Source organism: Geotrypetes seraphini, chromosome 8 (assembly GCF_902459505.1).
Source record: "Geotrypetes seraphini chromosome 8, aGeoSer1.1, whole genome shotgun sequence".
Taxonomy (NCBI): Eukaryota; Metazoa; Chordata; class Amphibia; order Gymnophiona; family Dermophiidae; genus Geotrypetes; species Geotrypetes seraphini.
This window is the reverse complement of record NC_047091.1, coordinates 130353065-130379337: the sequence shown is the minus strand read 5'-3', so window position 1 is coordinate 130379337 and position 26273 is coordinate 130353065. Positions and strand designations below refer to the sequence as shown.

At 41.0% G+C, this 26273-nt stretch overlaps 2 protein-coding genes across 13 annotated transcripts in view; one reads left to right on the top strand and one right to left on the bottom strand.

Moving 5' to 3' along the window:
* DEPDC5 (DEP domain containing 5, GATOR1 subcomplex subunit) overlaps positions 1-18905 on the bottom strand; it is a 123865-nt gene extending 104960 nt beyond the window's left edge. For 5 of the 6 annotated variants that reach the window (XM_033956668.1, XM_033956669.1, XM_033956671.1 and 2 more), the window contains exons 1-8: positions 18848-18905; positions 15997-16084; positions 15141-15187; positions 13579-13664; positions 11084-11167; positions 10945-10994; positions 4784-4853; positions 4537-4615 (exon numbers count right to left, since the gene is read on the bottom strand). In XM_033956668.1, coding sequence (XP_033812559.1) covers positions 4537-4615; positions 4784-4853; positions 10945-10994; positions 11084-11167; positions 13579-13664; positions 15141-15187; positions 15997-16084; positions 18848-18905 — 562 coding nt within the window. Of the gene's footprint in view, positions 1-4536; positions 4616-4783; positions 4854-10944; positions 10995-11083; positions 11168-13578; positions 13665-15140; positions 15188-15996; positions 16085-18847 lie in introns of those variants that run through there. The other variant, XM_033956673.1, reaches the window with a different exon arrangement.
* Positions 18906-19098: 193 nt separating this feature from the next.
* The window catches only part of PRR14L (proline rich 14 like), a 98414-nt gene continuing 91239 nt past the window's right edge, over positions 19099-26273 (top strand). Inside the window, exons 1-2 of one of the 7 annotated variants that reach the window (XM_033956662.1) lie at positions 19099-19220; positions 20331-20417. The gene's annotated coding sequence lies outside the window, so the exon portion shown is untranslated. Of the gene's footprint in view, positions 19221-19363; positions 20418-26273 lie in introns of those variants that run through there. The other 6 variants (XM_033956661.1, XM_033956664.1, XM_033956667.1 and 3 more) reach the window with 6 other exon arrangements.

Sequence of the window (26273 nt, the reverse complement as noted above, 5' to 3'; positions counted from 1 at the left end):
TATATGGGAGGTGCCCAAGTTCTGTTCCTCACCCTAAACTACTGAGGCACCCAACACTCCACCAAAAGTGGCCTCTTCCATCTGCACATCCAGTCCCTAATCCTTGGAAAAGATATGCAGCAAAGACTAGATTGAGGCCCTATAAGTGCCTACAGGATAAACCTCTCAACATACTGCCCATAAAGAAGTCTGTGCTTGAGTAGAGTGCACTCACAACCCAATTGCATCAAAGTCCCTTACAAATATATGTGGAAGCAATAGCTTACTTAATCCAGTTAGTGATTACCGTATTTTCACGCATATAATGCGCGCGTAATACACGATTTTACAAACCGAGTATAACCATGCGCATTATATGTGTGAGCACGTTATACAAATTTTTTTTTTCAGTGCGATCCGGCATCCCCCCTGCGAACCGGCATCCTCCCCCGCTCGCGTCACCCCCCCTCCCCCGCGATCCTACATCCCCCCCCAGCACCGCAAAGACATCGGTCGCTTACCCGATTGGGCACCGGCACCAGCACCAATGCACAGGACGTGCCAGTGCCCGAAGATCCTCCCTCGTTGGGCTGGGCTGGGCTGGGCGGTGCGAGGGAGATCCTCCCTCTTCCCTGTGCCGGGCTGGACTGGGCTTTGAGCATTTGCGCATGCTCAAAGCCTTCTGGTCTCGCTCTCTCCGAGATTCAATCTCGGAGAGAGCGAGACCAGAAGGCTTTGAGCATGCGCAAATGCTCAAAGCCCAGTCCAGCCCGGCACAGGGAAGAGGGAGGATCTCCCTCGCACCGCCCAGCCCAGCCCACGAGGGAGAATCTTCGGGCACTGGCACTGGCACGTCCTGTGCATTGGTGCTGGTGCCAGTGCCCAATCGGGTAAGTGACCGATGTCTTTGCGGTGCTGGGGGGGATGTAGGATCGCGGGGGGGGGGGGTGACGCGAGCAGGGGGGAGGATGCCGGTTCGCAGGCCAGAAGAGGGAGTAAGCGAGAGTGGCGGGAGGAGGTTATAGCAGCATGCGCAGTATACGCGTGTGCATGCTATATAAAATTTTTTTTACACAAATGGTTTGGACCCGCGCGCTATACACGTATGCGCGTTATATGCGTGAAAATACGGTACTACCTTAGATCTAGCTTCCCTCAAGTCAAGTGCTAGGGTTTCTGGAGCCCCCAGTCCAATATCTACCTTCTGTTCCCTCCCATCCCCACCCCCTCTATCCAGAATCACTCCTCTTTCTCTCCCCACTACTATTACTCCCCTCTCTCTTCTCTTCCCTCACAATCTGGCATTGTCCCCCACTCTTTCCTCATCTCTCACCTTCCCACCCACCCTGCATCAGAACCTCTCTCTCCCCACTCCACGGACTAACACTGCCCCCCCACTCTCTCCCCCCTCTGCCTAGCATTTCCCCTGAAACCTACCTTCCCTCCTTTCTGCTGCCATTGCCAGGTTTCCAAGGTTTGTTCAAATTTTGACATCTCATCCATCAGGAGAACGTCTCAATGGCTTACATATATTAAATATAGTTTTCAGAGAGAAATGTTAAGGGAAAGGGGATAAGTAGATAACAAAGGGATAGTAAAAGGAAAAACTACAAGTTTCTGGGCATATAGTAGCAGTGAGTAACCCACTTGCAATGAGCACTGAGGAGCCTTCAAGTCCCATCTGCTCATCCTCATTCTTATATAAGTAGGGTGATCTCTAAATTTCTTTGTCCCAAAGCACTTAATATACTGATTCACTCTTTGGTGATGTCTAAAATCGACTACTGCAATTCTTTATTTAAAGGAATTGCGTTACACGAAATAAAACGATTACAAATTATACAAAATGCATCAATTAAATTAATAACCAAGTCTAAAAAATTTGATCATGTAACACCACTTCTCAAAAATGCTCATTGGCTACCAGTCATTCACAGAATTACTTATAAATTATGTATAATTATTTTTAAAACCCTATATAACAAGACCCCTGCATTTTTATTTAGGTTTCTAATTCCATATACTGCAAAGAGAATTTTACGATCTAGTGAACAAAATTTATTATCTATTCCCTCACTAAAAATTATTAATACGAGACGACAATTTATCTTTTCTTGTACTGCACCGCAGACTTGGAACGCCCTCCCTATTTTTTTACGAGAGGAGAAGGAGTTTGGGAAATTTAAAAATGAGTTAAAAACCTTCCTTTTCAAAGATGCCTTCGCAACTTAATTTTACTATTTTATTGTCTTATTTAACTTTGCTATACTTTTGTTAATTATTACCCCTTTGTATTTTCCCTTAATGTCTTCTCTTTACTTTAAGAATTGTATTTCTTCCCTCCTTACCCATTGTTTAGTAATGTTAATTTAATGTAAATTAGCCCTATTTAAGTATTTGTACGTATTGTATTGTCCCCTAAACAAATGTGAATTTTAAAGTGTACATCGCTTAGAAATCCTGATTAAGCGATTAATCAAGTCACCTAATAAACTTGAAACTTAAACATGAGCGATATTTAATATTTAAAGTTTCCCTCTCACAAAGCACTTTAGTTGTTGAAAAAAAAGAGAAAACACTTGTTGGTGAAGATATATGATGTTTCTGAGTAATTCCTACAGTGTGCTCTTAAGGTGCACATATATTGTGGGATAAACCCTGGTGGAGACTTGACGATTATTTTGATAAGTTTCCCCAGAACTGATTTTTCACCCAAATATTAATGACCAGTGGTTATTCAAGAAAATGGTAAAGTGTCTATTGTTCTGTGTGATAGTTGGGAATCTGGGAAGAGAAGAGAGACAGAAGTGATGATGGCGGCTCTCGGAAGCGAAGTCTCGCTCAGCCCCGCGGGACCTCCATCTCCTCTGCAGCCGCGAGACTGGGGAATAGAGGCGGTTCCACAGGGACGGATGGCGTCGCCGATGGAGCTGGAGGGCTTGCCTAATCCTCAAGTGCTCTCGGCAGGAATAACTACATCGGAGGAGGTGGCTGAGATTTCAGCAAGTGAAGGACAAGCTTCAACAGTCCTTCCTCTGGTAAGACCCGCTGAAATAACTTTAGAGTCTATTTGGACGGCGTTAGACTCTTTGTACAAACTATGTGCAGGAACCCTACCTCAGGTGACTCTTCAAGAAAGGAGATTGGATAAATTACAGGAGGAATTGAAGGATCAGGAAGGAAAGGTTCAAAATTTGGATCAGAAATTTCAAAGTTTACAAGCTTCTCAGGCTGTTATACTACAGGATAGACTACTCTATACTAGGAAAATGGAAAACTTTGAAAATTATATGAAAATGTTGAATTTAAGAATTCTTAATTTTCCTAAGGTGTTAACAACACCTCCTAAGGAAATGTTTTATAAATTCTTAAAAGAAATATTTAAATATCCTGATGCTGGACTACCTCCTTTACATAGGATATATTACTTGCCAGTATCAAAACAGAAAATTTCAAGTCCAGAAGTTTTCCTGAACTTCCTAATCCTTTGAATTTAACAGAAGTCCTTGAAACTTCAGTGGATGAAGTAATCTGTCGTACTACTCTTGTGGTGGCGTTTGTCTTTCAACAAGACAAAGAGGCACTTCTTAGACTGTTTTTCAGGCAGAAAGAAGTGACCTTTCTGGACAGTAAGATCAGTATTTTTCCAGACATCTCAAAAGCAACCCAGACCAGACGGAAGAGGATCCTTGAACTGAAACAGTTTGTAATACAGCTGGGGGCCAAATACCAATTGAGATATCCTTGCAAATGTAAGATTCTTCTGGATCAACATTCATATATATTTTTTGAGCCCTCACAATTACAATTCTTTCTCGAAGGAAAGGGAATAACAACTTCAAATATCTCTGAAGGGAATGTAGGATCAATCCCATAGTAATGTAAGAAGAAGATGTACTCTACAAATATGTTTTTTTTTATATTAATCCATTATAAACATCTCTCATAAATGTGAATTGTTTCTCCTCTAGAATGTGGACTAATTAAGAGCGAAATTTTGTTTAATTATGAAACAGATAGTATCCAGATATATTTTTTTTTCCTTCTAAAAATTTTTGTGGAATGTTCTCTCTTTATTTTCTTATACAAGTAATGTATATGTATCTATATATAAAATGATAAAAAAAAAAAAAGAAGTGATGATGGATGAATGAAAGGAAGACTGAACCAGTGAAGCTGGGACATGGATTAAAGGAGGATAATGGCTCCTCATGTTGGACCATGATAGAAGGTGGTCTTTTTCCAAATTATGTGTAGCCCCACTCAAAACTATATACATTTAACAAAAAGGGCTAAACCGCTTCGAACTTCACGGCATAGCGGTATATAAGAAATAAATTATTATTATTATTATTAAAGCACTGAAACTTTTATCTTGTATTTATGAGAACCTTCAGATAGGCTTTACTTTAGCAAATGCTTTAGCCCTTTTTATTAGACGTATATCCTCATGTTAGAGCTTTTACAAAGTGGCAGAAAGAAAATTCCTGGACCCAGATGCAAAAATTAGCTTAAAAAAAAAAAAGAATCCCCACTTGTCATTACTTCTGCACCTACCATAAATGTCAAAATCCCACATCTCACAACTCATCTGAATGAAGATATACACCATAGCAGAGGTTGAACGGAATACCACCTGAGGAAGAAAGAAAGACAATAGGTATAAAGGGGGAGGACTAAGGCTATGTGTATGTTACAGACATGGGATGGGTATGGGCAACATGGAATTTGAGGTGCCAAGTAGGGAAGGGATTCTGAAATAACCCTCCAAGCCCCACTACCTATAAGAAAGGCTAGAACTTACCCGGGTATGCTCACCAATATAACCACAGGTCACCTTTTCACTCTTCACCCACAGTTCTCCCACCTGTGCCCTGCAAATAGAGAACAAGTATATTTAACATTAGTGCATGAATGATGAGAACCTCCAATCCTACAGCAGAGTCCAAGGCTCTACTGGGAGCTTAGGCATACATTACATAAAAGGTGGGTGAGGTGGTGGATTGATGCAGAGACTCCAAAGGAGGAAGAAGAGAGAAGCAGTGAGAAATAAAAGAAAAGGTACCGAAGAACAAACAGAAATAACTCATTTTGGCTCAGGGGTTCTCTGTGGAAAGAAAGAAAATTCAAATACACAAGTGGGTTGATTCATCAATATGGGCAACTTTCTCAGAGTTCAGAAACAGGTCTTCAAGAGAGTGAAGAGACATAGATGAGCTCCTTTGGTGACCCTGGTGATCAGTCGAACTGTGATAGAATAGCTCAAAACAGACTAGATACAGTTTTGGAATCCTAAATTAGTAGGCCCAAAAGAATGGTTCAGCAATATAAGGGTGGTCTGTGTCTAAGTTAACAGGTGCTGGATATTGCTGCTCATGACACTGAGAAGCGAGGATCTGCCTATCTTCATACCCTGATCTTAAACTAATTAAAGCAGTACAATCCCAGCTCCCTTAAGGTGGAAATGCAGCTTGACAAGATAGGGGACCTGCCAAAGAATTCTTGCTTCTTGTTTGCCCAAAATACATAAAGAATGACTGCTCTGAACTTGAGTTAGAGTGTGGGTGGAGGGTAGTTGGGTTGCTACAAGAAACTATGCCATTCCACTTATAGATCTGCTTGTTCTCACGTCATATGAAAGGATAAATTAGGTTCTTACCTGCTAATTTTATTTCTATTAGCCTGTAGACCGGTATAGTTCCTTTACAGATGGTATTATACCTCACTGCTACCAGCAAGTGGAGACTGAGATCAAACTTTTATATAGGTATAGCTTCCCCTCTACTAATCCAGTCTGCTGAATAGCCAAGAAGAACCTAGGAAAATTCTTAACTGAAAACAGTAAAATACACTCCAAACAGGAGTGTACAAACAACAAACATCTTTAAACAACTGTTGGAACATGTGTAGAACTGTATTCTGGAAAATAAAACATCCCCACAGCTCACCAGCTAAGCTAGCTGAGCCATCGCCGCTATTCTTAATTCTCCCCGGCCCTAGAAAAATACTAGAACCTGCAGAAAAATTCAAAATCTGCACGTGACCAAAAACTGCAATCACCGCACAAAGACAGATAGGGTGGGGAACTATACCAGTCCACAGTCTAACAGAAAGAAAATTAGCAGGTAAGAACCTAATTTCTCCTTCTGTATCGTCTGGTAGACCAGTATAGTTCCTTTGCGGATTGGATATACCAAAGCAGTACCCAAGCAATGTTTATGCTTCCAAGTATATGTGGACAAGCAGCATAAACACTAGGACAGATCAAGCAAGAGGACAACTGTATTGAGATCTTCACAGATATTTCTCCAGATATCATACACTGTAGAAGAGAATCCTGAAAGGTCAGAGAAGAACATAAGATACCGACTGTTTTTGCTTTAGTGTTTACAATAAGCGGAGAAACATATCAGATATTAGTTCTTTTTGAGGTGACCAATGCATTACAAAATGTGGGCCTGAAAGGCCATCATGGATTACAAGTAATGGATCAACCACAATGCCAAAGGATGCAGTCTCGAAATAGCAAAGAATAGGGGGAAAATGGAGCTGGTAGCATCTGGATCAATGTACTCTTAAGAAGATTAAGTAAGCATGAAGAATCTCACTGGTAGTGTTCAAAGGCACATATTTCATATGTCAGCAGTTTTGTTAGAGGCAATTTAACATAGTAATTGTCAGAACCACACAATGCTGTCCAGCTAACTCTGAGATTTGGCCTGACAAAGGCCTCTGGGAGATTCTGCAGGCAGTTCTGACCCTGTTCTGATCTCTGGTGATGTCAGTGTGAGTAGACTGGATGTCTCCCCCACCTTTTGGGCTTACTTTGCTTATTATAGGACCAGTACTCAAGAACCCATACAGCAGTGGTCTCCAATGTGCAGCCTCCAAAATCCTCTACTCCGGCCTTCAGTTGGCTGAAATGCTTTTCAAATCCTGTAAATGCATTAATTTCAATATTGCCCATTTGATATAAGATGCATGGTAACCGCAAACAAATCTCTTAAATGTGTTACTCAGTTGTCTCCTTTATGGAAAAGATTTTAAAAATATATCCTTGAAGTGTTGTAGAATCAATATTAGTATTAATTTTTAATGTTTAATACCTAGTCTGAACAAGCAGATCAAGAATCTGTTGGTGGCCCTCAGAGCTTTTTCATATTCCTAATGTGGCCCTTTACATGTCCTAAGCTATAAGCAGAAGAAGCTAACAACTTCTGTTGAAAGGCAAAATTTAAGCATTATAGTATCACTTCTTTTTTTTTAAGTTCAATAATTTTTATTAAGTATTTTAAAGGATACAAGAATCATTTAAAGTACATAGAAACAAAATAAAGCTTTCTGTATATAAAATATATAAATCTATGTTTAACTGTATAGGAGCAAAGGCTCCAATTATTAAAAATGTATGTAAGGGATATATAAGATAAAGATGAGAGAGAGCAGTAAAGAAAAAGGAAAGAAAAATGAAAGAGAGAAGAGAGGAGAAGAAAAGGATAACAGGAGTGTCTAAGAAGATGAGCGTACATAGGAATCTAAGAATGACCATGGAGATTTGTTGTATTTCAAGTTCATGCAGGTTCGGAATGTAACTCTCTTCTCATATGCATAGGATTCAAATCTATGATACATACTCAGAGAGTTCCACCAAAAGGTATAATCTAATAGCGAGGGTGATTTCCAATTTTTTAGAATGTGCATGAGAGCAGTCACCAACATGGTATCAATGAGTTTAGGTGGACAATTTGATTGTGTGAAACATGGGTGTTGAGAGCGAAGGATTACAATGTCTATAGAGATTTCTTCTGAGCAGTTAGTAATAGATTGTATGGTGTTCCAGACATAGGTCCAAAAAGAGCGGACTAGAGTACAATGAAATAACATATGATCAAGAGTTCCTTCCTCTTTCAAACAGTTCCAGCAAACAGAGTCTTGCTTTAAGTTAGCTTTCCACATGCGAAGTGGGGTCCATATTGCCTGCCACATAAGAAAGTACATTGATTGTGATACTCTAGAAGATAAAAGCGGGCGATTTGTTGATGACCAGAAAAGCTCCTAATCAATGTCAGAAAGCGGAGTGGTAAGTATAGCGTCCCAGTGCTTCATAGAGTGAGGTGAAAAAGTGAAGGAGTGATCTCTTAAAATACTGTAGAAGGATGATATCGCCTTGCCTTTTAATAGAGACAGAGAAGACCAGTTGTAAATAGTATTTTTGGAAGTCATATAGTCAAATCGTATATGCAAAGAAGGCAACACTCCAGTGAGAGAACGCCATTGTGAATAGGTAGAAGGAGGCAGCGAGTATGTAGAGCACAGTATATCGAATGGAATTAACGAGTTGAGGGTAGACAATTGATGGACAAACCATATACCTGCCCGCTGCCACCTTTTCCATGATAGAGATTTGTCGTGATTTTGAATTTTGGGATTGTTCCAAAGGGACATGAGTGGACTAACATTAACTGAGATTTCAGTCAATGTATCTATAAGATAAAGAGCATGCTGCGTTGCACCCAATAAAGAGTATCTCTTTAAGTGCCTTGGTATTGACACCGTTAGTAAGCATGAGATGTGTAAAGGCGTACATAAAAAACATTCCATTTCAAACCAGGCAGGAAGATCTTGAGTGGGAAGATTTTGAGTGGAGGAGTTAGTGAGCCAGTAAGCTCCATATTTGGCTAATGAAGCAATATAATAGTGATAGAAATCAGGAAAGTTGAGACCACCGTTGATCTTAGAGGCTTTCAGTTTGGCGAGAGCAATTCGAGGTTTTTTCTTGTTCCAAATGAATTCAGATATTTTCATATTTAGCCAATGAAATAATGATTTCCGGCATAACAGAGGGAGCATAGAAAGGATATAATTAATTTGAGGGGCCAGAGTCATTTTGATGGATGCAATTCTACCCCACCAGGATAAAAAGAGTGGAGTCCATCGAGATGTAGTGTTTAGAACTAGATTTTTGACTTTAGATATATTAAGATCTTGAGCATGAACCGAATCTTTATGTATTAAAATCCCCAAGTATTTCACAGCTTCATGTGACCATGAGAAAGGAAAATGAGCCAAATCTGATGGAAGTATATTATCATTTAGAGGGAAGATCTCTGATTTCTCCCAATTAACAGAGTATCCGGAAAGGAGGGAGTATTGAGTGATAATATGAATAAGATTGGGAAGGGAGAGTAAAGGGTCTCTCAGAAAAAGTAAAACATCATCAGCATAAGCTGCTAATTTGAAATCTCGATCAGAGGAGGGAATACCTTTAATTGAGGGACTTTGTCGTATAGCTGAAAGGAGTGGCTCTAACACTAAATTAAATAGCAATGGTGAGAGAGGACAGCCTTGTCGAGTACCTCTATGGAGGGGAAATTTATTGGATAAAGAATTGTTAATCCTAATACGAGCTGTGGGTTGATGATATAGCGTTTTTATCCAGTTTGTAAAAAAATGGGCCAAAATTATACCACTTCAGGACATGGAAAAGGAAAGTATCACTTCTAAAGCTGTGATTTGAAAGAAACAGACTACTTTCAGCTCCAAATATTTAAGAGGCATTTCTTTTGTCAGATTACAAAAGGATTAGAACTTTAAGGAAGACTGTTGGTAGCTTGTTTTGTGGATTGGATAACCGCACTAGGTTAGTTTCTGGATCAGAATTGGACTCCCTAGGGATCTGAGAACTCCTGAAGGGAATAAGTAAGACTTCTCCAACTGAAATCATTCCTGAACATCCCAATGATTAGGGTCACTTATGTAAAATAATAAATAGTGAAGCCTTTTATAAATATATATTTAGTGCTACATACAAGATATGGCAAGATTAGGTTCTTAGCTCAATAATATTCTTTTATATCCTTATACTTTTGAAATTGATATAATTATTCAATCATTCTCATTAATTACAAAATCCCCCCCCCCAGAAAATACAGATCAGTGCCAGCCTGTTATGTGCAGTACCATGTAGAAACCTTAAATATCCAAATGCAGCTTCTAGTTCTTGGACAGAGCAGGTCTCTGTGGTAGTGCTGTAATCTAGGCTGAAAACTCACTTTTTCAAAGCTACGTTTAAGGCCTATCCCTATTAACTGGTTAAGTACCATATTTGTTTATCATTCCTTCTGTAGTACACTGCCTTCTCTACCCCTTCATCCCTTTGCATTTCCTTACATGAACAGCTTATATTGATTCACCATTTTGTCCATTGTGTCTGTCAGAATTAGACTGTAAGCTCTTTTAAGCAGGAACCACGTACATCTGGTAGAGCTAAAGAAATAATAGTAGTAGTAGCAGTAGCAGCAGTAGCAGTGCTGTGCAGTACCCTGGCTCTGATACCTGAGCCCGGCTATTCTTAATACTGCAGGTAGTAGAAATCTCCATTGCTTAACCCTTTCAGGACCAAGGGACATATTTGTCCCATAACTTTAAAATCCTATAAATTTTGATTGGGATAGTCTACAGTTCTAAATTTGATATGTACGGATTCCATATGATACTGCCTTTATGTAAACAAACTGGTTCCGACATTCATTCATTAGCGTCGTTGCCAGATTGACGAGAAGATTCACTTGCCACACTGTCCATAAGCCAGAAGTGTGATTTTTTAAATAAAAATAATGATATTTCACAAAAATAAAATCAATTTTTTGGCATCTGCAAGCCCTTTTTACCATAAAAATGTCGTCAAAACCACAAAAATTGGCCTACGATCCTTATGGTCCTGAAAGGGTTAACAGTGATTGCCCTACTTAAACATGGCTAAGGAGTTACCGTAGGCCACTCCTATCCAAAGCTGAAGTTGGAGCTAGGGTCTTTAGCCCTTAAGGCAGGATGGTCACCAAGATGGATAGGGGTTAAAAACAGAAAAATCACAAAATCTCAAGCTGCCATCAGAGGCCTGTTCTGATTGAGCTTCAAGGTCAACCTGGATCATAACTACATAATGGGAGCATGATGAGCACTTACCGGATACCAGAAAAATCCACCTTCTGTGTTATGTAGGCACATGTGCTGACCTGAGAAAGCAAGACAGTGAGTTCAGAGGATGCTCACTGCTAGACCTCCCTCACCCATTCTAATACAGGAAGAGAGAAGATGAACTCACCAGACTTTTCTTTAATCGCCACATATCCCCACGCCCAATGTACTGGTCCTTAAAGGTCAGCTCTACTAGGTCAAGGGTCACATCCTAAAAGGAAACAAGATGAGGACTAGTGAGCAAGGGTCTAGAATTGCCCCACCCCAAGAATACCCTCCAAAAATAGCCTGGTTCCCTTCTGGACTCCTCCCCCATGTGCCCCTCCCCCCCCCCCAATAAAATCCTTATAGGTCCCCCAGGCCTTTCAGCATCTCTGATGGTCTGGGAGGAAGAGGGTAGGTGGGACAGGAGTGAACTCACAATTGCTTCTGCCCATGCCAACTTCACATGCAAAATGGCAGCCAATCTCTATCAGCAGTCTCGCAGAACTACTGCTAGCCTTCCATATAAGGGTAGTTTGCACTTGTTTGTAGGGGGTAGAAGAGCAAAGAAATATCTAGGCTTCTCTCTGGAATTCATGCAGGTGCTAGCACCCACATAGCTAAGAAATCAAAATTAGACAGACAATCTTTTGTGCAGTTCTATCTGGCCACTTAGCTAACTGGGCACCAGCACCTACATAATTCCCAGCTCCTCCGACTTCACCCCAGAATGCCAATCGCTACCTGGTTTTGATTTGGCTGTTTAGAGCCAGTCCAGTTAAGTGCTGTTGAATATTGGTGGCTGGCTTGCACAGAGTGGTTTAATTGTGAAGGAGAGGCTTTTGAGTATCAGGCCTTTAGACCCTGATGCACAATGTTCTGACACCACAGTAAAAATTACCATGGCAGGAGTGATTTTTCCTCAACGGCTGATGCCAAGCACAAATAGTAATCAAATTATATGCACGCTACTCATGAAAAGCAGTGCAGGTAAAAGGGAGGAGGAACTGTGCCTGGTGCCTGCTCAAAAGAGCAAACATTAGGCACAGCTCCTCCCTGTCCCTCCTGTCAATTTTTTTTGTTGCTCTCCCTGCCTGCCAATCAGCCAACAGGGGAAGCTTCAAACAGCCGAGAGGCAGGGGAAGCCCAGAATCCACCAATCAGCACTTTGGGTAGTCCTGCCAGTTCAGCTGATCAACTGGCAGGGAGAGCAGAAAAAAAAATTGCCCCCTTCCTCTCCACACAAGCCCTTAAGACACGACCCCTCCCCCCACTGCTGAGCTGAGCCCTCTCCATAAAAAGGCACAGTTTAGTGGGCCACAATGCCCCCCCCCCCCGGGTACCTTTAGGTTGCAAAAGTTCAGCAGGAGGGATGCCTACTCCCTCCTGCCAGGAGGCCCCCCTCTTCAAAATGGCAGCCTTCCCCTTCCCGGTGTTCTTCTTTGTATTTATCCTAGGAGAGTATAATACCCATCTGTGCCAGTCTAGAGGGACACTATGGAAAAAAAATCTATCATGGCAGGGAATGGGAGGGAACAGGATATGCTGATTTTAGGAAAATGGGGGTTGCTGGAGTGGGGCATAGGAGAAGGAGATGGAGTCAATGCTGGCCATGGGGGCTCTATGCCAATCTCAGTCCTGGTGGCAGTATTCTGGCCTTGGGCTCCCATGGAGACAGACATTAGCACATAGTTCTGCATTCTGCAGTGTAGCTTAATCAGATATTTAGTATGTATTTTAATATGCTGTGAGCTGATGTGTACCACGGCAGTGCAAAGCCCTTTCAGCATACAGCGGCCATGAATGAGCAGGTAAACTGCTTATTAAGGGCATGCTGTAGCCCACAGTAGCTTTCTGCATTGGTCCCAGAGTAAGAATAAGTCCTATGCAGGGAAACAGGAGGAGAAAACTCAGTAGAAAGATAATGACAACCACACCAAGAAAACAGGAGGCAAAGATCAGGCTAGAATCTAATGTTTACATTACTTTAAAAATAACTACAAAAGAATTTAGATCCCAGGGATGGATTCACTATTTATTCTACCCCCAAATTCTAGGATTTGATTAAAAGGTGGAAAATTGAATCCTTTTTAACATAAGCCATGTCCTGAATCTTAGCCTATAAAATATAGTCCCCCTGATATTCAGCGGGAGTTAGCCAGCTGGAAACTGCTCCTGGCTAAGTCCCATCTGGCCAGCTAACTGCCAATATTCAGTGGGAGATAGATGGCTATTTCCCACTGAATATTGGGCTCACTGGCCAGCTCAATGACCAGCTATGTTGTGTAACATAGCCAGTTACTGCTGATTTTCATCAGCTGGCCAGCTAAGACAACATGGCCTGGCAGATCGACCTAAAAAGCTAGTTCTTTACCTGTTAGACTTAGCCGGCCAGCCAATGAAAATTAACTTGGCTGGCTAAGGGCAAGCCACTGACCTTTGCCCCAGATATTCAATGCTGATAACCCCAGCACTGAATATCTGGAATTGCTGCCAGGCTGCCTCCCACGGTGCAATATTAGACCCAGTAGGGTTCATTCTCCAGAAGCATGGAGCTGAACAGGCCACCAAAGAGTGAGGGATGACTTAAGGGTTGCCAGGCTTCATTCATGGTAACTGCTAACTTCTTCCAGAACTCACCTTTGGGTCAACCACATTAACATGAACATCATGGTATGGTCGGAGCCGGAAGACCTGTGCTACACTCTGGTCCACACTGATGGTTTCTAAATGAATGAAAATAGATAGCTCAAAAGGTAATAACCAATGGACAGATTCTTTCCATTTATTTGTTAACACATAGCGGATATCCAAGAAAAGATATCTTCCAGTAACAAACTACAGCTTTAATGGTACATTCAGTGAAATAAAAAAATTATTCAATTTGTTTTAAATCTGCTTTTTGTTAATTTCAAGGATTATGCTCACAAATTGATTACATTTCTCTCAGCATAGATTTACAGATGTTGTTTCAGCCTCTATTGGAACAGAGGATCATGCCCTCATTTGGATTGATGTGGCTTTGGACCCCTAATGTCAGTCTCAGCGCTGTTGGTACTTTCCTGCTTATCTATACAAAAGTCCTGACTTTAAAACATATTTGCACAAGAAATAGGAGGACTACATAACTGCGCACAAACTCTAGATGTAATGTAATGTTGGCAGGCTGCTAAAGCGGTCCTGCATGGAGACATTTTAACGCATCATGGTTTGAACGGATTCTTCAGTCAGGTGGTTCGGGTGCTTTATCATCATCCCCAGGCAAGGGTTATGGTAAATGGAATTTACTCTCAGGTTTTTCCTATCCAGAGGGGCATGCGACAGGGCTGGTTGCAATAAGGAATGCTGGTTGCAATAAGGAATGCAAGACGCATCCTCTGGTTGCAATAAGGAATGCAAGACCCATTCTCTCTCTGCCTGTTTACCTCATAGTGTAATGCCACAGACCCTAGCTGATCTCTCGATCTCCCTTTATTGTGGGGACCAGGCTTTCTGTTACTATTTTTGCCTTTCACCATCTTCACAAAGAGGCTGTTCTTTGCATTCACCATCTCCTAAAGGAAGGGTTCTCAACCTAAACCTCAAGAAACACCAAGCCAGTCTGGTTTTCAAGTTATCTACAATGAATATGCATGAGAAAAGTTTGCATGCACAGCCTCCATTATATGCAAATACATATATCTCATGCATATTCATAGTAGATAACTTGAAAACCAGACTGGCTTGGTGTATCCCTAGGACTGGGTTGAGAACCCCTGTTCTAAAGTTACTCCAGAGTTTCTGCCAACAAAAAATATGTTGCATTCTTTCATTAGACCAGAAAATTTACACACATTTTTAGCATTACATCATTGTGCCCACAGTGGAGTTGCATGGGCATTCATGAATCTCCCATATTGCATAAACTCCTGGTATCATCCAAATGGCCAAGGAGTATCCTCAGATTTTACATATGGATCTTACCTGGAAAAAACTGTTGCCATAACTATTACAGCAAAGTAAATTCCAGAAATGTTGGTGACCATCTAAGGATCTGAGAATCATCTTTGGTTCTCCTAATCTCTTCTTTTATCTAATATATTACTTTTAAAATACGTATGAACTTGTCATGACTTGAAAGCTTTTCCTAATTTAAATCTCAGTGAAGAGAAGGTGACAGAGAGAATGGGAGGGAGAGGGAGGACAGAGAAAAGAGTTCATACCTTTCTGTAAATCTTCTTTCAACGACTTTACCTGCAGAAGCAGAGGGCTGGAAGACCAGGGAAACAGTTGATTAAATCAGGGTGAAGATCTTTTATTTTCTCTACCACACATACAATAAAAAGTTGTGGCAAACAACCAAAAACTATGCAAAGAGAACATTTAAGGAAGTATCATTCTCATACCAAACCCCACAGAGGCAGTGAAGAAATCATGCACATAACACAGGGGATGGGGGAAAAGTAGCCAGTGGCTCTCAGCACAGCTCAAGCATCTGAAGATAGGATGGCACTGGCAGAATGCAACAAGGCCTAATATCTATCTATCTGGATAATTTTTAACCAGTTAACCACTCAAAGTTTACAAGATAAACTTACCTTGTAAACTTTGGAATGGCTATTACGCAGCCTGATTTAAACCGAGAAGTTTTCCAGAAAGCAGCAAACAGCAGGATTCACCCCCAATAAATCTTTCTCCCTTCCTTTCATCAACTGTATACATTTGTCCTGTTAACTCACTGAATGGAGAAAAAAAATGCAATCTATTGGGTGGGGAAATTATTTTTAAAAATAGTACTTGTCCAAATAACCTTGGAAGTTCCCTGGACAAATCATCTGAATATCAGTTCTAACACTACTTATTATCTGTGACCCTGGCCACCTGGTAAGAGAGCAGGGAAAGAAGATAAGGAGTCATTGAAAGACAAAGGTAGAACTCTCTTCCTGTCCCAAAGCCTGTACTACTGTCTTCCATCCTCTGCCCCCTGCATAATGCCAGTGCAACAAGATCTTCTTCTTAGCACTACCAAGGTGGCAAAAAAGGAAAAGAGCTTTTGTCCCCTCTCACTGCAGAGCTCACCTGTATTCATCACTGGGATGTGCAATCTCCACAATGTCTCCCAGCTTAATGTGAGGAAACACTTTGGGGTTCACTACCAACTCATCATCTGCAAAACAAGCAAAAATTCTCATGAGGCAGGGACATCAGGAGCTTAGAGATGCATAGAGAAAGATCCTGTTCTTCAAATCCTCTGGCCCAGTGGTTCTCAACCCTGTCCTGGGGGACCCCCAGCCAATCAGGTTTCAGGATATCCCTAATGAATATGCATGAAACATATTTTCAAATTTTCAAGTTTATTCAAATCTTACTATCCCACACCAAGTGTGAACATTCTGAGTGGTTTACAATCTAAAAATTCAACGAGGCAAGGACAGGGGTTGATTAGTGACACAAATATATCAAAACGACATGAAAGTGAGATTAGGAGAGCAAACTACAATTTTTGAAAGGATAGAGGGAAGGGTAAACACATTTGGTAAACTTTGTATTTTAGCATGACTTACCCAGTGCATATCCGTCTCCTCCATTATATACAAATCTCTCATGCATATTTATTAGGGATATCCTGAAAACTCAACTGGCTAGAATTAAGAGCCACTGCTCTGGCCCATTATTTTAAGGGCTTTTAAGGGCCTTGAAGATCAGAATCAAAATTTTAAATTTAGCCCTGTATTATACTGGTAAGTCAGTGAAGTTCTGTAGAAATGGTATAATGAGACCATGTTGCTTACAACTTTTATCAGCTGTGTTGCAGCATTCTGAATCAACTGGAGCTGGCATATATCATTTGTAGTCACACCACTGTATAGTAATTTAATTTAATTTAATTCTTATATACCGCTAATAACCGTGAGGTTTCTAAGCGGTTTACAAAAATGAATGCATTAAAAGATACAATAAATAAAAATAAATAAGATAGGTACTTGGAAATTCCCTAACTGTCCCAAAGGCTCACAATCTAACTAAAGTACCTGAAGAGACAATTTAAGAAAAATAAAGATAAAATATAAAGACAGAGATAGAGATAGAAATGAATATTCCACCAAGTAATGAATAAATAAATTTAAAGATAGAATTAAAAATAAATAAGTAAAATAAATAAAAAAATAGAGATAAAAAATAAGTATCAAGAGAAATAAAAAATATATATTTAAAGTATTCTCCCCTGCTGTATCGGGGGAGGGGTGTAACTGTGATCAGGTGCCCTGCTGGAGAAGGGCTCCCGATACTGCTGCTGGTCTCGGTGAGCCGTTGGCACCGCTTCTTTTCAGTACAGTACAGTAATCCAGTTCTGATGTTACAGATGACAGATGCAAGTCTTTGTAATATGATTAACAACTATGCTGTTTCTTTCAACTCCTGAAGGTTGCTTGGATTTGAGGATGAGCATAAGTGATAAATCCAGCTGTGCTCAAGGATCCTGATCCAACATCAAAATCCCTTTTGGGAGCTACAAACTCCCTCTTAAATCAAAGAGGGAGTTTGTAGCTCCCAAAAGGGATTTTGATGTTGGGTACGTGACCACTTGTGTAAAGGACCCACACAAGTTTTTGTTATATTTAGCTTTGTACAAAGTTTTTTGGTCTTAGCCCATTTTTGAATTGTTGACAGATAGGCAGTCTGTTCAGATAAGAAAAACTGGATACCCTATTCATTGAACCTCCCCCCTTCACTTGAAAATCAGATACACAGTTCACAGGGCACAAGGGAGGCAAGGACATCTAAACTGCTCTCTGTCCATTGTCTCTGTTTCTTGGCTACAGAGTTATGTGCCTCACGCAGGGGCACCAGGGGTGTATTGCACAAGATCAGCATAGCCCTGATGAATACAATATTGAACCTATACTTAGAAATGGGAAACGTATTCCTAAGGGATTACTTGGATCCAATGACTTAAGGAGAAAGAGGAAGTGATCACAATTGTCAGAACCCAAGTTACTAGCCCATTTTTTGGCTTGACAGTTCTTTTATCATTTCAGAATTCCAATACATGTTTTCATTCAAACCTGAGCAGTTTCCCACCATTTTTAATTATTTTTCTAGGGCAGGTTTTACACAGGTGCACTGCCATGCAGCACTTGCTAATGCTGAGCTGTCCATAGGAATAGAGTCGGTGGCTCGGCAGCACACTTTTATAAAAGGGCCCATTGGTGTCCAGCCAAGTCACAAATTATGTTTCTTGGCCATGCTTATAGAAGTACAAGAAATAAGCATCTCAGGAAATACTGAAAGGGTAGAAGGATCTTGGAGAAGGTGAACTGTGGCTAAACTAAAAAGTACCTTTAAAAGAAACAGGCCCAATTTGTAGCTGATGTAGTGAACAGACTAAGTATGACGAGAACATATTAAGTTCCAGACCAGCTAGCAGGAATCTCAAAGTCCCTGCTTGAGGGACGCAATCCAGTCGGATTTTCAGGATTTCCCTAATGAATATGAATGAGATCTATGTGCATGCACTGCTTTCAGTGCATATTCATTGGGGAAATCCTGAAAACCCGACTAGATTGTGGCCCTCAAGGAGGGACTTTGAGATCCCTGACAGCATTTAACTTATATTCTGTGCCCATATCCATATAGACAGCAACACCAAACATACAGATAGTGTAGTTACCCTGCTAGCATTGTCTAGTTTAGGTCTTTCATTGTTCAGTGATTGCTACTAAAATGACCACCCCCTTACACAGATAGTATTGGGCCATTTAATCACAAGTCTGGCCCAATGCTGCCCATATAAAATATGATAACGTACAAATAAGTGGAGCTATATGTTGTTCATTGGAGTAAAACAAAATACCATGCAATGTAGACTACAGAGCAGTGGATGAGAGAGAGAAGCAGAAAAGAGCAGCAGGATTCTAGCATCACTTACCAGTCCCCCCAAAACCTTTTTTGTGCATCAGCAGCTTGGAGATTTTACTGGTTCTCATGATCAACACTTCAGATCCCTTACGTCAAGGTGTGAGTGCATAAAATTATCCAGCTCCAAACTGAAGTAAAACACGTTATGAATCAATGTCACTGAAAATAAATTAAAAACACCAAGTTTCATAATTTTTTGAAACTAGTAGTGCCCAGCAGTCTGCATAAAACGACCCAAAGTACAACCTGCTGCCTTCGGCCTGCCCCGGAAGCCTTCTTTCACAGAGCAGAGAAGACTTCCGGGACAGGCCGAACGCTGCAGGCTCATCTCGCTGACGCTGCTGGCGGCCGAAGATTGAAGAACTGCAGCGCGGAGGGAGCAGGTGGGGGGGGGGGGGGGCTGTAGAGAGGGAGAGGCCGCGCCATTGCGGGGGGGGGGGGGGGGGCGTGAGAGTTTGGAAGGGGGGGGGAGAGAAAGCACCCGCAGGAAAAGGGGTGTTCGAGGGACGGAGCAAAGCACCCACGGGGAGGGGGGTTGGTTGGGAGGAAAGAAATAAGGCTTCTGGGGCATGCCGAAGGCAGCAGACTCATCTCGCTGACGCTGCCCAAAGATTGAAGAACTTCAGCACAGAGAGAGAGAGCGGCGGGGCGAGCCATGCCCGACTCTGGGGGAGGGGGGGGGCTGGAGAGAGAGAGAGAAGCCAAGTTTAACTTATGGGTCAGTGACGTCACGGCTCCAGGTGTTTGGCACCCTAGGCTACAGCCTCACCTGGTCCATAGGCTAAACCGGCCCTGGACCCCTTCTTCCTCTAGGGGCTCCTGCCTTTTTTTTTTAATCAAGTGATCTTTCTACTTTCTCTGCAACAACAATTAATGGCGAGGATTCCCTCGCTCTCTGCCCACTATGTAGTATGTCGGGCTCTGGAAGTGACCGATGGGGTTTTTAGATCAGGTAGGTTATTACTTTTGTTTGCTGGTCTTAAGAAGGCCGAGCGTTCTGTAGCTGAACGAAGCAGTCTCTTTGGCATACCTCCTAAAGGGCATCAGGCCCCTTTAGGTTTGAGGGCTTGTTCCACCGCCAGAGGCGGTGGCGGTATCCTGGACAAAAACTCATTTGGTCTCTCCGGTGGATATTTGTAAGCCTGCAAAGTAGTGGTTGTTGCATTTGTTTTCTAAGCACTAGATGAGAGGTGACCTTGCTAGAGAGGGTAGTCCCTTAAGAGCAAGAGTGTTCATTTCAGAGCAGGGATAATCAGGTTTTGCCCAGTGGGTGTTTTTCTGTTTCTCCTATCTTTTCAGGCTAAAAGCATCTGTTTGCTAAATCTGTTGGTTCTTATATTTCAGGCAGTTTTAGCATAGGTTTCTGTATTATTGTAATACAAATATTTGTGCTATTAAATGTTTACTTCTTCTTAGTCCTCTGTGAGTATTTCAATGCAAACTGTATCTCAGAGGTTGGAGTGACAGCTCCATAACTATGTTCCCTCTGTCAGGAGCAGAAGTCTTACTTCAGGGTACAAAAACTACTTCTGTGACAGCAGCCATAATGAACCCTTCTTCTACTCAGAGGGAGCTTTCAGGTAATGACTGGATTAGAACTACATCTGACAGTCTGGTTCTATAGTAAAATATGTACAGGGAGCTGATGTCAGAGATACTATTTCAGTGCTGTGAGTATGGGGAGAAGGTGTGAAGGAGAGGATTGTATGACTAAGAAAGGTTGTGAGATTGTGCAGTGTTGACTGGGGAAAGAAATGCAGAAGTAAATGATAAGAAATTGGAGCTTCATTTCATGACTAGTTCTACAAGTGGGCAGACTCGGGGACAATGTCAAGAAATAATTTTTCATAGTGGTGAATGCCTTTCTGGAACAGAAAGTGAAAGTAAAACGGTAATAGTTTTCAAAAACTTCTGGGATAAACAGGACTCTTATTTGCAAAAGTATGAAGTGGTTGTAGAAATGCGATCTGTTGGCACCACAGTCGAGAAAGTAACTATGGATAACCTGGAATGTTACTACCATTTGGGTTTCTGTCAGGTACATGTGACCTGGATTGTCCACTGTGGAAACAGGATACTGGCTAAATGGACTATTGGTGTGACCCAGTACAGTTATGTTCTTGTGTAATCTGCATGGAGCGACTCTTACAGCACTAGGCTTCCAAGAAGGCACTTGGGTATCCTGCATGAAAGGGACCATGATTAAAATCCAAACTTCAATGAGCATGGGGAGCCTGAATGTTTTGGACAAAGGCTTTACTAATTTGGTAGGAGACCTGGATTTTGGATTTACTATTGTCCTTGGAAGAATCAATAACTAGACCTAAACTAAACCTTAAGTTTGTATACTGCATCATCTCCACAATCGTAGAGCTCGGCACAGTTTACAGGAAATGGTGTAGAGAAGGAACTCAAATGAGGGTTACAGGACAGTATAGAGAAAGTTTAGAGGGACTTAGTATAACAAAGAGGAGGACATATTACATTTTTGAGAATAGCCAAGTTTTTAGATGTTTTTGGAAAAGTTGAAGGGCGCCCAGATTCCGAAGTGCGGTAGAAAGGTTGTTCCAGAACCCTGTGATTCTGAAGGAGAGGGATGTCCCTAGTTTTCCTGGATGGGGATATGCCTTTTAATGAGGGGAAAGATAGTTTGAATTTTTGGATCTGGTGATGTTAGGATTCAAGGAATTCAAAAATAGTGGGATAAGGGGAGGAAGGATGCCATGTAGGATCTTGAAAGTTAGGCAAGCACATTTAAAGTGGACCCTGGAGTCTACTGGAAGCCAGCGAAGTTTGGACAGGAGTGGGGAGACATGGTCAAATTTACTTTTTGTGAAGATTAGTTTAGCCACGGTATTCTGAATCCGCTGAAGTCTTTGAAGGCTTTTCTTTGTTAGGCTTAAGTAGATGGAGTTACAATAGTCCAATCTGGAAAAGATGATAGATTGTATGAGGACAGCAAAGTGTTGTTGATGGAAGCAGGATCTCGCTTTCCTCAGCATGTGAAGGCTGAAAAAGCATTTTTTTTTACCAAGGAGTTGAGATGGTCGTTGAAGGATAGTGTAGAGTCAATGATGATGCCCAGAACTTTGCTGGAGAACTCAAGCTGTAGTGTGGTGCCAGAGGACAGTGGGATGAGGGTGGGTAGCTGATCTAATTTTGGGCCGAGCCAAAGTAGTTTTGTTTTGGACTTGTTTAGTTTCATTTGTACGGTGAGGGCCCAGGATTGGAAGTTTGTTATACATGAGGATATGTTCTCAGAGAGATTGGTAAGGTTCGAGTCAGTCTCGAAGAGGACAAGGATGTCATCAGCATAAGTGTAAAGTGTTTCCAGGGGGGAAAGATGGAGGAATTTCAGGGAGGACATATAGATGTTAAAGAGAATAGGGGGATAAAGGTGATCCCTGCGGGACTCCACAAATCAGTTTCCAAGGAGAGGATGAGGTGCTATTCATATTAACAGTGTAAGAGCGGGAGCGTAAGAATTTCGATAACCTGAAATGGTTTAGCAGTAAAGGTGGTGCAGCCAGTATTCTAGTAGATCCTGGATGTGCTTGGGACTGATAGGGAGGGCAGTAGTGGGAAAGGAATTAAGTTTAGGTGAAAGACATAGCAGATGGGGAGTTAGTGTTGGACTGAATATGGGAATTTATATCCTCCATACCCAAAATGGAAGAATCACATTACTACCATCGCTTTTTGTGTTAGGATACTAGGAAGTATGTGTTGATGGGGGTGTTAAAAAAAAGAATGTGAATACTGTAGTGTTGAGGGATACAGTTGAGGTATCATGGTTTGGGGATATGATTGTGGGAATATGGTGATGAGGGAGAGGATGGTGGTGTTGCAGTGTACTTTTTAAAAAAAATAGGTTTGTTGGACTGTGGTGATAATGGATCAGGGAGAAAGGGATGTGGGATGTACTGATGATGGACAGGATAGTAGCAGTGTGGTGTTGAGGGGAGATAGGTCGTGGTATTGGGAAGAGGTACAGTGCCTTGCAAAAGTATTTACACCCTTGCATATTATAATTCAAAATGCATCAAAAGTAGGAGCGTTTCATGGACCTACACAACATGCTTCACATTGTCTGTAATTCTTATTTCAATCTGAAATGTTCAAGATTATTTTTTTTTTAAAGTCAACTGAGGACCTGGTGGAAACCTCTTTTGTACTAATGACAGCCATGAATTGTTTAGGATAAGTGTCTTAACAACTCTGCATAGCAGGATGATGCCATTTTTGCCCATTTTTCTTGGAAGAATAGCTCAAGCTTTTTCACATTGCCTTGAGATTATCTGTGGACTGCAGTCTTAAAGTATGGCCACAGATTTTCCATAGCATTCAGATTTAGGCTTTCAATGGTCCAGTTGCTTGAGCAGCAGCAGTCAGTAGTCAGGAATCAACATTTCCCCAGTCTGAGCCAGGGGATGTTTGCGGGTGCCTGGCGTGGGAGTGGGCATCCCTCCTGCTGTCGCTGCTGCGAGGGGGGTGTCACCATGGCAGGAGGGAATGGGCAGTCCTTCTGCCATTTTTTCTTGTGCGGCGGAGGTGGGTCTACATTGTTTCAAGCAGCAATAAGACCTGGAAATAATGCCACTGAAGCAACTTAAAGTGGCTTATATACTCGGGGGGGGGGGGGGGGAAGGAGGAAGGGAAACCATTCAGTGATGTAGAAATTGTGAAAGAATGCATTGTCAAAGTTGTAGGATACTTAGACCCCAATAACATTTCAAAATATAAACAACTGCCTCTTTTAAGGAGAACCATAACTGATCAGCAGTATGAATTAGCCTTCAACTTAACAGAATAACTTCAGGCAATACTTCTTAAGAAAAGTATATATGATTCAATTACTTTGTATGAATCAACTGATACTACTGACTCGGTATGGGTTTTATACTTCATTCGGGTCATAACAGAAGATTTTCTTTGCTATGAAGAGTTACTTGCTTTGGGCAATTTTGCTATCAGTACACAGGGAATAGATATCTTTAACAACTTTCAAGATAAATGTTGTGAAGTTGGACTGAATTTGGTAAATTTAGTGAGTGTATGTACAGACTGTGCACCTTTCATGACAGTAAAACATGAAGGGTTTATTGCACAGAGTATTAACAGATCCAGATGCTCTCAATTCTTTTCATTGTATCTTGTATCAGCAAAATCAGGGTGCTAAAGCTACTATTTTAAGTGACACTTTGCAACAAGTTAAAAGTATTGCTAACTATATCATGCAAAATGCAACACAGCATCGTCCATTTCGTAATATGCTAAAGTTGAATGATGAATATTCAGTGAAAAATTTGCTGTATCATTCTAAAGTGTGTTGGCTATCACAAGGGCAGGTGTTAGCCAAAATTTTATCTCTGCGAGAACAGATAGTTAAATTTTATGAAGAAAAGAATCAGCCATGTGAATTATTGAAAAAAAGATTGCTATAGGAATGTTGTATTTCTATGTGATATGTCAAATCAAAATGACTTGAATGTTTCTTTGAAAAGTTAAACTAAGTCTATATATGATATGTGGCAAAAAAAAAATCCAAGCATTTAGAAAAAAAGCTATATTTTTTCAAAACACTTCTTCAAAAGGAAATTTTGGATTAACATTTTCCCCAGTTAGCAAAGGTCATTAATGAGCGGGATGATATAAGCAAATTATTTGAAGAATACGGAGCTGGTATAGGTCTATTAATTGGAGAATACAATGAAAATGCTTGGGTCATATTGAAATTGGAGACCAACGGACTGCCCTATTCTCAATCAAGTCAGTGGACCCACTATTTACAAAGACAAACTGCAGACCTCACAGCATACCCTGAAGAAAGCCAGAGAGCATAATGGCTGAAATGTCAGTTTCTACATGACAAGATGCAGCGAGACCCAGAAACCTGCAACAAGAACAATGCCAGCTGTGAAACCCTGAGAGAACAAATAGAAAGGTTCACTGACTTTGAGAATCATAGACATCACGCTCAAATTAGCATTTCAGCCTCACCTAGTTGGTATCACCAAGGCACCTAAAGAACTTTAGGTGGAATTGATTGAGCTGTCAGTAGATAACATTTTAAAGATGTTGTTTGATGTTAAGAAAGATCCAATTGAAATATGGAAAATGCAGTTGAATACCCACACTTTTAGCAACATGCCCCAAAAAAGCTTTCCTGCTTTTCAACCACTTGTTGCTGCAAATCTACATGTTCTACATAACCCAAATCAAGACGCCCGTAAGGTCACAAATGACTGATACCCATCTAGAGGATAAGCTTGAACCTGTGAACCTCCAAATATCCAAATGCTTTCCACAAAAAGCAGACAAACAGTCCCTTAAAAGTTAGTTTAAATTAACAAATAGTTTTCATTTTTTTTTTAATTATTAAGTACAGCGTAGTTTGATTTTTGCAAATAATGTACATTTTAAAGTATGCAGCCTTATTTGATTACAGCTAAATTAATGTGGCCTTCCAACATGAAAAGGTTCCCTACCCCTGGTTTAATGACCTCTTTGAATTTAGAGAGAGAAGGCTTAAGGCATATGGATAATGGAGGTTAATTTCAAAAGAGAGGTTCTACATATGAAAAGTCAGAGTTCCTAGAGACGTTGAGGTTCAGGTAGAGAGGGAGGAAGTGAGAGCAGTCAGCCTGAGAAGAATGAAGGGAGTGTTCAAGTGTATAAGAAACCAATGTGCTGTAATGGGAAGCCAAAGTTCTTGCTTGAGAAGTAGAATACTGTGGTCATAACAATGAGCATTGTGAGGAACTTGACTGCAGTTGATTGGATGAGCTTGATAAAGGAGATAGGGGCACCATTGTTGACAGCATTGCACTGAGCTTAGAAATAACTAATGTTACGACCAGAGTATGGAAGAAATTGGGAGGGAGAAAAGGTTTGACGGCATATATCTAATGTGTGAAGAAAGCAGTGTACAGCTGAGTCTATTTGACATTTAAATCACAATTTAGACTAGAGTCTGGAAGAACCTCCAGCAAATAGGAAGGAAAGTTAAGGAACAAGGAGTGGGGAAGTGATGGTTTTTGCACTTAGTTGAATTAAGGAATATACGGTGATCTTGAATCCAGTCAACAGCAAAATGAAGACAGTTTTGGAAAGGGGTTCTGTTAGGTGAAAAGAGAATCTTAATGTTATCTGCATCCAAATAGGGGCTGCAGGCAAAAGGCTAAATCAATCAATAAATAAAAATGTGTGGGATAAGCATAAAATATTTCTAAGTGGATAAAGAATTAGAACAGCTGTGTTTAAGTGGTAAATCCAGCAGTTGGAAAGTAAGGCTAGGGCTGGGCAGACTTCTGTGGTCTTTGTCCAGATTATAGATAGATCAAGGGGAGAACTACATATCAAAATAGAATAGAAAGCCATTAAAGGGTAGTACAGTAGGAGGGGACCTGCCTGTAGATAAAGGTTTGGAGAAAGAT